At 41.5% G+C, this 11,012-nt stretch overlaps 1 protein-coding gene across 2 annotated transcripts in view; it reads right to left on the bottom strand.

The window, feature by feature from the left end:
- Positions 1–8,760: 8,760 nt before the first annotated feature.
- Positions 8,761–11,012, bottom strand: part of arhgef7a (Rho guanine nucleotide exchange factor (GEF) 7a) — a 28,500-nt gene continuing 26,248 nt past the window's right edge. For both annotated transcript variants that reach the window (XM_080038033.1, XM_080038034.1), the window contains 3 exons: positions 10,432–10,525; positions 9,788–9,842; positions 8,761–9,567 (listed from right to left, as the gene is read on the bottom strand). In XM_080038033.1, the coding sequence (XP_079894159.1) occupies positions 9,445–9,567; positions 9,788–9,842; positions 10,432–10,525 (272 nt within the window). In that variant the 3' untranslated portion in view covers positions 8,761–9,444. The remainder of the gene's footprint in view (positions 9,568–9,787; positions 9,843–10,431; positions 10,526–11,012) is intronic.

The raw sequence follows: 11,012 nt of genomic DNA, 5'->3' as shown, positions 1-11,012 counted from the left end.
CTACTAGACAACATGCAACTGTTTATGTTAGTTTCACTGTTGCATGTAAAGTACTGTTTGTCATATAATGATGTTTGAATAAGCGTCAGCGCACATGACTACATACACAACACAGCAAAACACTAAACATTAAAAACTCAATAGCTACCACCAACCACTCCAGCTTTTCCACCAATTGGGTTATCAGTGCTGCTCAAAAGACAAAACCAAATATACGACCCTGTCTCGCAATTCAAAGGGCTTTGTTTAGAAGCTTTCTTTGTGTAGATCAGTATGTGTGTGTACATGTTCATACAACAGCTACAGTATTTGTATGTCTGTGTCTCTCTCTGGTGATTTGTTTCTTCAATGCATTTGTAGCATCAGGGGGTAGATATAATTTATTGTGATTGCTATTTACAGGTAAGCTGTCGCTCGGCCTTAACTTAAGGCACTCATTGCGTGCATATATGTATCTATACACACACACAAATATACACACACCTTTCCGTCTCTGTTGTGAAATGGCTGTCCCCCCCCCCCCTCCCTCCCTCCATCCCCCCTATATGTGTGGCCGGCTGGGTTGGCTGACATTTGGACACTTGTCAATCATCTCTTTCAATAGCCAAGCGGCAGGAAAAATGGAGTCGGGGGGTCAGCAACTCAGTGTATCGCCATGGCAACAACTGCACTGAAGTTCATAGCCTGCTGGGACTGTAGTTCTAAGTGTGTGCATGTTTGTGTGCGCGAGAGCGTGAGTGCGTGTGAGAGAGACAGAATGTCCATTTCTGTTCCTGGTTTTGAGTGTGAGTGCATGCCTCCTTGTGTGTTCAATTGTTCCCCATCAGCCGGAGGCAAATACTCCTCCCATTCTAGCTCTTCTAACTCTCACCTTTCAACCTCACATGCAGCTTTAGCCTTTTCTCTACCTCTCTCCCTATTTTTTTACCTCCCTCCTCTAACGAGCAGGTCAAGGAACAAGGCCCTGCAGGAAGTACATCACCAAAAAAAAAAGAGTGTTCTTAACCTTTCCCCATCTTGGCCCCTCCCTCCATTTGCCCTCATCGTTTACCTCTTCCTTGCCAGTGTGCGTTGTATGTGATCCATCACTTGCACCCACATTGCATTTAATTCTTTAGTCAAATTCAAAAGATGTGCCTTCATTTGCCTGTTTGCCACTGCTGCATTTTGACATTGTTTGAGTGGCCGAGAAGCGTGCATGTGTTATCCTCTATTGTGGTTGACATATACAAGCGGTCCTGTGTTCAACCGAGCAAAGCACAAGAAAACAGGGTTGAATGAGCAAGCAAACACAGCCACAACAAACTATGTGGAGTCGGCGCAACTGGTGGTCTGTTTACAGGATGAATACGAAGGATAATTTGTGTTCTCAGTCAAGGAAAATAGCTCAGATTGAGCTTTGGAGGACAATCCACTGACCCGTTTACCGAACACTTATCACAGAGAGGTTCACCAGCGCTATTCATCTCCTGGGGCTCCTGCAGCCACACACAAGCAGGCAAATAAGTCCCCCTATCTACCCAGACTTTAATGACAGCCCAATGTTCAGCAACAGCAACTACACTAAAATGAATTTATTACAATGCTCTGAATGGCACAACAACCTGTAGTACTGGGGATAAATACCTCTCATGAATATTTTGACCTACATAGTTGACCTACATATTTGTTGGAGATTTTTACAGATTTGACATTAGTTTAGTTTCAGGGCTGAATGCTAAACTTCTGTTTCATTAGATTTGAAAAATCTCTGGAAAACCATTGAAACAAAATAAAAAATTAACAGGTTGTTAGATGTACAGTATGTCAATTATGTGTTCCCCTGTAACTCCTTTTATGAGTAAAATCTGCTGCTAATAGCTGTTTGATGTAGATTAACATGCTTCATTACCCCAATGTACCAACACTGCCAGAATCATCAGCGTTACACACACACACACACACACACACACACACACACACACACACACACACACACACACACACACACACACACACACACACACACACACACACACACAGGCTCCATAACACAGACCCCAAGACTGCTTCATCCAAATCTCCCCCAGACAAGGCATGCAACATTCACATACTTCTTGGTCCAACACTTTCCCTCTTCCCAGTCCCATCAATGGACAAGGCCTTACTGGAATGGCGTAATTCTGTGGGATAATTCATGGATAATTTTGGGATAATCTCCAGCAAACCACTCGGAGTGCTGCCACCCAGTTTGCCCGCAGCCTGATTACCAGGCTCCGAATGCCAGCCACTTGTAGTGACCGGCACCGCCAACATCCACTTTGCTGCATGCAAATAAACAAACAAGGACCTCCAGCAGTGTTACATCATATTCACTAAATACTTCAGGTTAATGAAAAGGCTCATGCAGATAGGATAGAGTTCAACAAATTAAAAACACTAATGTAAAGATATCTTGTTATGCAAAAGCATAAAGTATCTGAAGAGCATATGGCCCAACCACTTCCATGGCCCCCCCCTAACCTGTACACACACATCACGTTTGACAGCTGAGGGATTTTCATTATGTGTGATTGCCATCTTGTGGTAGGAAAATAGTGCATAACCTTTGCTTGCACACGCAATTTAACAATGCGTTTTACAGTCTTATATTCTTAGCGAAGGCCAAAACATGAAGTCATATGAAGTGCAGAGGACATCAGACTTAACTTTTTGCTTAGACATAAAGCTAATGAAAGTAGTGTTATACAGTATGTGCTAAAGCATTACCAGATGAGTATTGGCACTACTTACCCATTTACTGTGGAACGATAAATAGGTTTCAAGTTTATATCTTTACATAATATAATTCACATTAACACTATTTGTACACAGGCAAGTAAAAACAAGAGAAAATCAGCACATACCTTCAGCTTTATGATGAATTTAGAATTGCAAACGGTGCTTCTATCTGTTGATAAATGCTGACATCTAGTGGCTTAACCTACACAATGTCAGAGAGATCACATACATCTTGATCTGCTACAAGTAAATACCACCACCTCTTGGCCAAAACGTCCATGTGACAACAACAACAAAAAGGCACAATGTTGATGGTAAATAATCCTATCCTGATATTAAAATCTTACACCAGTACATGTCATAGGAACATTTTAAGCTTCCCATATAAATCATTAGGATAACTAAATAAATCATTGTGTTTCATGCTTTTTTTTAGAGGAAAAAGTGATATGGCAACTCTACTCTATGCAACTCTATGGTTACACCACGATTAATTATGAAAGAAGTTTCTCACAGTAAATTCATGCTCTGCAAAGCTTTCACAATGAGACAGAATCACACACACACACACACACACACACACACACACACACACACACACACACACACACACACACACACACACACACACACCAGTAGCCTACAGGTACACACAACTGCATAAACATTTGCTATCATAAAAAGCCCGCCCTTTTCAGTTCTCAGACTTTTTATTCGTCATACCTTAGTGCTGACAAGTTGCAGTGTTTACAGAATACGTTCTTGTTTCCTTAGAAACTGTTGGTGGGTATTGTAGTCCACAATCAAACTACGCATACTTGACATTGAATTACTATTTATTTTCTATTTTCCTCCATACTGGGTGCACATGCAGAATATTCCCTGCCTGATCAGCAGCAGCATGCAAGCACAGCTGATACATCCACACAGAAACACACAAACTCCGTTAAAGTCCACCCAAAAAGTGCCATTACTCACCAATATTTAAGATCTCTACCTCTTAGCCAGTGAAATCAAATCAGGTGTGTTTACAATTTCAGTTTTGCATTCATGTCCTCAACATCCTCTCCTTCCACTGTCACAAAACTCTTCCGAAGACATATTGTTCGTTAACAAAAAATTAAAATTGAAAAAAGGAGGGAAAATCGGAGGTCAAGGTTGCAGCACAGAGGAAGTGTTCTGCCAAATCATCCAGATGAATGAGTGTCTGCTGTCTTAGTTTGTAAGAATCGCTCCCAAACTGGAACAGCTGCTCAGAGCAGATACAATAAGCAGGGTCCCCCCTGAGTCAGTCCATCACTCCAGATAGCACTTACGTCCAGCACTTTTTGTGGGGGTCCTGGTGTTTGTGAATGTCCGACAGAGAAACTCACTTCTTTGAGAGGGTTTGGAGGCTCATCTCAGAATAGCCGCATTGACCTGTACAATTACAGATAACAATGAGATATAATCCATATAGACTGATGCATCAAAGTGTCCTGAAAAGCTTACCTGTTATTTGCAGCCCCCAATCCTGTCTCCAGGTGGTGAAAGCTTCCCTGTCAGTTTTATACAACTGCAAAGACGCTGGTCTCCTCTCCTCTTCCCCTCTCGCCTGTTAGACATGTACTGCGTTGCTCTGCTCCCTCTGCACTTGACCAATCCACTCCATCAGCTCCACCACTCTCGATCTCACACAGGTTTTTGCCCCTGTGCACTCTATTCCATTTCTATGATACTCTTACTCACTTGCCTCCCCTCACTGCTGCCAAACCAGTCACCTGTAGGCTGAGAGCTACTCAGAAACGTATCCCAATCTCCCGCCCTGCTAGCCTCATTCGTATCTCGTCTATCTCGGCTATTCCCGTTACTCTCACCTAAGTCCCATTCAGTTTTCCACTCCTGCCCGCTTTTAGTCCTTCCACTTCCTCTAATAAGTCCTCTGCATCTACCCGACCATTACCAATTTTCTCTGACCTACTATTTGCTATCAGCCCCTACTAGTCTTCCTCCTCCCCTCCCTCTCGTCCTTCCACTCTCCATCCCTGTCTCTGCCTTATATATCCCCAGCCTTTTGCTTTGCCTTCTCCCTGTCTCCACCAGCATGAATATATTATTATCTACACAATGGGGCCCTGCTTATTGTTTATGAATTACCAGCCTTGCGGCCAAACAAAGCCTATTTTCATAAGAAACCTCCATTTCATTTCAGCTCCAATTAGATAGGGGGCTAAAGAATAGGAGTCCTCAGGCCTCAGCCCCTAAGGATGGCAGGTCCATTCAGCCTCATTCAATGGGGCCTTATTGCTTTCCCATACAAAAGAGCACGTGGATTGGGGCTTTCAGACTGAAACACCAACCAAAAATGACTGGGAGAGACAGTACTGTACAATAACAAATCTTTAAAGAAAGGACACTGAGTGCTTATCCTCCCATCCATCAATTCATCCCTCACTCTTGGCTTTCTTCTCCTCTTCTGTTGGTAGATTGTAAGACCTGGACATTAATGACAGACAGTTGAAAGAGGAAGGGAGTGAAAGAAAGAAGAGGAAGAAAGAGGCAGAGCAGCTCAGTTTTTCACAATACATGTCAAGTCTAAATGATCACTGGCTGCTGAATAGACAGATGGAAGGGAAACGGAGTGAGTCGTGTGTGTGTGTGTGTGTACAGCTGATTGATTCTCTGCTTTGAAAAGAGAGAGAAAAGAGTGTGTGAAAGAAAAGAGAAACTTTGATGCTTTTTCTGAGCTCAACAATAGTCGGGACGTCTGAGCTGTATTGTGGAGCACCCACAGTGACAAGCTGTCACTCCATCCTGCTATGAAGAATGAGGCAGAGAGAGAGAGAGATAGAAGAGGGGCAGTGGCAGGTCAGAGAGTCCTGATAATGTACGTCTCCCTCTTTAAATTCACAAGTTGCTCACCTACTAGACACTTGACAGAAAGAAGAAAAAGCCCTTAGGTGCTTCCAGGTTAAGTAGGCGTTGAAATTAAGGAAAGTTCGAGGAGCCCAAGTGTCATGGCAATGTGTACGTCCACCTGGAAAAGATGTGACATCATCTAGGAGGTGAACTTACCAATAATATTGTTATGCTCTAGCTCACTATTGGGCACTGAGTGGCAGTCGACCAGCCAAACACTGCGAGAGAGTCAGGCCAACAAGGGCAGAGCACTACAACACTGCCGTGGCTTTATCTGCCGAGATCTGCTTTGCCAGGGTGAATGTGAATTGTGCCTTTGTTCGTATGAAAAAATATTCAGTGTGAAACAAAAGGCAAGTTTTTTCATTACTAATGAGTGGACAAGGTGAGAGTCACGGTGAAAAGGTTGACATCTGTGCTTATTCATCCAACCACAGCAGAATGGGATCGTCTCCATTCTCCCCCCTCCCACAGAGCTTGTCAAAATGATCAGGGTACACAATAGATTTCAATAGGCTGGTTGTTTCAGGGATGGCATACACACAAACACCCACAAGCATGAATTAGGTTTTTATAAGGTCAACAACAAGATGCAATCAATATCATTTCCATACAAAGTTTCTGCACTTTCGTATGGCTTTCATTATTTCAAAATGCCATGTCTTAACTTCAGCTCAGCCAGCCAACTCATGTAAAACGGATTTCTAATGGGGACACATAAACATGCATGTTATGTTTAGCCTTGACACTCTCTGCAAGCATACACCACCTTAATATGAGGGAGTGCTGGGAAAATAACATTAAGTGAAATACTAGCGACTCACACACATATAATGGGGCCAGGATTAGAATTATGTAGTGTTATATTAGCAATGGCAGCAGCATCAGCACAGTAGTGTTACAGAAAGGCACAACAACTTAAAGGGATAGTTCAGTATTATTGAATAGGGGTTGTATGAGGTATAGTTAGTGTGTTACCTTATGGAGATGGCTGTCCGCGCAGTCATTTTACGGAGTTTGGGTTGGACGTCATTGTAGAAGTCAGCCTTGTATTGTTGCAGAGGGGGCCAGCAGAAAAATGCTGTTTTATCTGTTAAATTGTACACTATTTGTAGGATTCACTACTGATTTGCACTGTATCCGCGCAATTTGGCGTAGTAATAGCCGAACTACGCTTGAAAAAAGTGCAGAAATAAACCGCCGTCTGTCGGTGCAGTGCAGTCTTCGGAGCCTTAGTTGTTTTGCGGACGATACTTTCTTTGAATACTTTTTTTTGTTTTGGACAGGCTACTTATCTCCTGCAAGTTGTATGTAAACATACAGGAGAAAACTAAAAGCCAGACAACAAGACACAAATAGAACGTTTGGTGTCTGGGTTGGGAAGTAGAGCAAAGTCTGATTCTATCACTGATACCAAAACAGCTTGCTTAGTTGCCCCTATCCGAAATACATTTTCCTTCAACTATAACGTTTAATGAAAAAGTTTAAATCTTATTTTTTACCTTAGGTTAGACCTTCTTCGCAGCAGACATTTTAACTTCCATGTTAATGATAAAGTGTCAGAGTGAGGGTAGTGAGAACACATTTCACATTAGGGACTGTAGTTAATCTACTAACACACCTAAGCAAAACAGCTAGGCCTATTATGTATGTTAGCATAGCCTACACATTTGCTGCTCCTGCTATGAAATAAAAATGTCAGCTATGGTCAGTTCATTTTTATGTAGCTGGCTTTGATAAGCAGCAGTATTAGCCTGGTAGGCTAACTGAGGAACTAGGGCTTAGTGCCAGCTTTCCGCATCTTCATTCACTATATTTATATAGAAGGCTATAACGCATAAGTAAGTCGGGCTATAACTAGGCTATGCCAACTGAACAGAACATTCATTAAGCTAGGCTATATGCTTGCACATACTTGGCTTGGTGAGGTGAAGTTGCCTCTGACATCAAGTGGGGTGGTTTGGGAATGAGTGCTGCTGGAGGTCCCAATCCACCAACATCTTCCAGAGCAGTCAGATGGCTCAGACTGAGCAGAGATTAGGGTCAAACTTTGTACTATCTATGGGTCAAACACTGACAGGCAGCTCACACAACACGTTCTTGAGTCCGAAATGACTAGCAACAGTAGCGGCCAGGAGGCTTATAAACAAACTTTGTAAAAGGCAAGTTTTTTGGAGAATTGATACATGAGCAGCGACAGTGTTCGAATAGTTAACAGTGTAGTGCACAAACAGTGTAGCAGCAGCCGGAAACCAATTAAATAGGCCCTCCTTTTCTGAAGCGGGCGAATAAGTCGCGGTGAAATGAGTAGGACTACTATTCAATGGGTGGAGTAGTACAGTAGGCATATGCATTGTTCAGTAGTAGGAAATAGTTCGTAACCTGCTTAAAAAACAAACTGCATCAAAAGAGACAGGGGGAAAAAACAAGGAAGTCCGCTTCTAGGCAGATGTTAAGTCACTCTTAAAGCTCTCCATTTGTAGATGATTTGCCTCACGGTGGACCGATGGAGCTCAAACTTTTTTATATGAATTTATAGCTGTCCCCAGTGAAATGTGCAACATCAAAACTCTATTCCTGAGATCCTCTGAGATGTTTCCCCCTTTGAGCATGTCTGACCTGTATGGGTTCACTTTGGTGAGCCTAAACTGACCTGGTTTTATCTTTGTTTTATCTAGTGCCGCCCGAGATCTCTCATTACATTGGTCTATTTCATCACTTGATTTGGCCCACCTGATTGTGTTAACCTGCTCGATTTAAGCAATGCAGCTCAGGGTTCACAAACCTTTGCAGATACAACATTTGTCAAATAATTTGTTTTATCTGTTTTAACAGTTGATTTCTGGAAAATAAAAATGTTGAATTGATAAACAAACATCTGTTATTTCATATAAAAAATACTGGTATTGATAAAAATGAATTAATAATGGTTAAAATAAATAAAATTCCAAAAGGCTCAAGGGGTTCACAAACTTTCACACTACACTGTAAGTGTAACGTAGATACAAAGAGTACATTTTCCCTTGGTGGCCGAGCAGATTTAACAGCAACTCACAGTAATTTCTTTAATCCACATTTATTTCTCCCAAAGGACCAAGGCTCATCTTTTAGCAGTATTTACATTTTACAGTACAAGTTCAATATCTGTACAATTTCCTAGGATGCCCAGAAAGAAAGTCAAATTGGAAAGTGTTCAAACAATAAAGAGGACACTAAAGATGAGTTTCCTAGCACAAGCCCTCCTTTGAACAATGGTCTAAGCCTGTGTCAGAGAAAAGAGACAGAACTAAAATCCATTCAATAAAAATTAAATAACATAAGAAAGGTTATGAAATGGCATGGTCCAAGGTCAGACTTGTCCATGGCCTTTGTGACCAGTAACACAATTGTGTAACATTTATGTACCATTGGACAGTATACAGTTATACAATTGTAAACAGAGGAAGATGACTTCTCTCAACTTGTCTTCCAGCCACACTGAACACTACCAAGGTATGTGTCATCTAGTCTCCTCACCATCTTGCTTGGTGTTCAAGGAATGTTATCATGGAATAAATGGACAAGCCTGTTCAGCATCACTCCACTGTGTTTTCTGTCCTTTCACCAGAGCTGCAGGAAGACTCTTTGTTTTACAGCAAACATATAGATCTCATTCAGACCTGCTTACAGTCCATACATTATGTGTGCGATTGTGTGCAATTCTCACGTCGTACAAGTAAGTCCACACATATGTATACACTTTCTTTTGATATCCGAAGCTTCGGATGGACATTCTGCACAAGGTCCTCAAAGGTTTGTCTCATCCCATGTTGGGTCATTCATGCTCTTTAACACTCTCCTAACAACCTTTTCCAGATCCTTGCGTGCTCTCTGCTCCTCCTCCAGTGACCTCTTCATCTTCTTGTTGTCCTGTGAGGTAAAACAGTTCTGTCATTCGTGTTGTAAAACAGATTTAGAGAAAACGTTCAGTCTCATCATCTCCACCCAGGTTATGGTGAAGGTTTTTTTTAGGCCATATTATGTGTCATGTTAGATACGAGAGTCAGACCAGTTTATTTAAACTGAAAGTCATACAGATTACATAAGTCCCTCCATCATGGTCTGTCATTAACACTCCCAGAAAAATCACCTGTTTAAGCTCTTGAACCTCATCCTTCAGGCCGTACACCACATCCACCACGCTCCTTTAAAACGATAGAAAGGACAGGTCAACACATTAGTGATGGCAGCTACACTTGAATGAATGTGACCTATCTTAAAACAACACTCAAACACCTACATGTACTGTACATTCGAGTAGTTTAGGTTTGCATTTTTGCAAATTATTAAATTTTTCTGCAAAAAAAACAAGGACTGGGGAGTTAATTTGTCCCCTATCTCTTACATTAGATTCACACAAGGAATGGATCATGTTCCAGATTATAAAACGTGAGCCTATGCGATTAGAAACACATTAATGAGCTATACTGTTGCAAGAAGTGAAACCTTCCTTCATGGGTTAGTGGTTTACTTTGAGTCAGTACGGCATAAAACCGTCCTGCTGTCATACATGCTCACTTAAGAAACAAGTGTATGAATCCGCATCTGAAAATAGGCCCAAACAAATGCTATTTTTACTGTTGAAGTAATGTTTGCAACAATATACAGTGCCCAGCTGTTTAAGAACTGTTTAAAGAGTAGGGACAATACTATGTCTGTGTACTACAGCCACAGACATATTATAAAAGTGGACAAAGAAGAAGTGTGCAAAAGATATTTTATTTATTATCTTACTTTTCTTCACTTTGTCCATTGCGACTTGGATCCTCCACCAGGACTTTCTTCTTCCCGGGAAGGATCATATGCAGCCCCGTTTCCCTTCGCGGACCTGTTTCAAAACAGAAGAGCACTCAACACTTGGTACTCTGCTTTGTCTCACCTTATAATAAGATGAGTGAGTACCTTCAGTAAATTTACTTTTATGAACTTCTTTATTGGAACCAATGACAGCATCGAAGAGAACCAAACATACACCAAAACATGTATTAGTAGTGTGTTAGTCATGCACAGAACCAGATATCAGACAAGAGCCAGAGGAAAGTGAAAGGAAATAAGAAGCTGTGGACATAACTGGCGAAACAACAACACAAATCCATTCATTCATATTACAATTTTCTGTCAACCTGAATGGGAGTGCCAGCATTTTCCACAACTGTCAACTCACAAAAAAAACAATCAGATTTGCTGTTTAAACAAATCACCAGAATGCCAGTATCTACCAAATGACAGATTTATTCAAAACTCATTATACAGCTTTTTGGACTTAAACACTTCATCAGTGTAGAACAAAAACACTGAAGGCGCTGTTTGCAGAT

This window comes from Ammodytes marinus (assembly GCF_949987685.1).
Source record: "Ammodytes marinus genome assembly, chromosome: 12".
NCBI classification, from domain to species: domain Eukaryota; kingdom Metazoa; phylum Chordata; class Actinopteri; order Uranoscopiformes; family Ammodytidae; genus Ammodytes; species Ammodytes marinus.
Note: the sequence above shows the minus strand (reverse complement) of the source record. Positions and strands in the feature narration are given on the sequence as shown.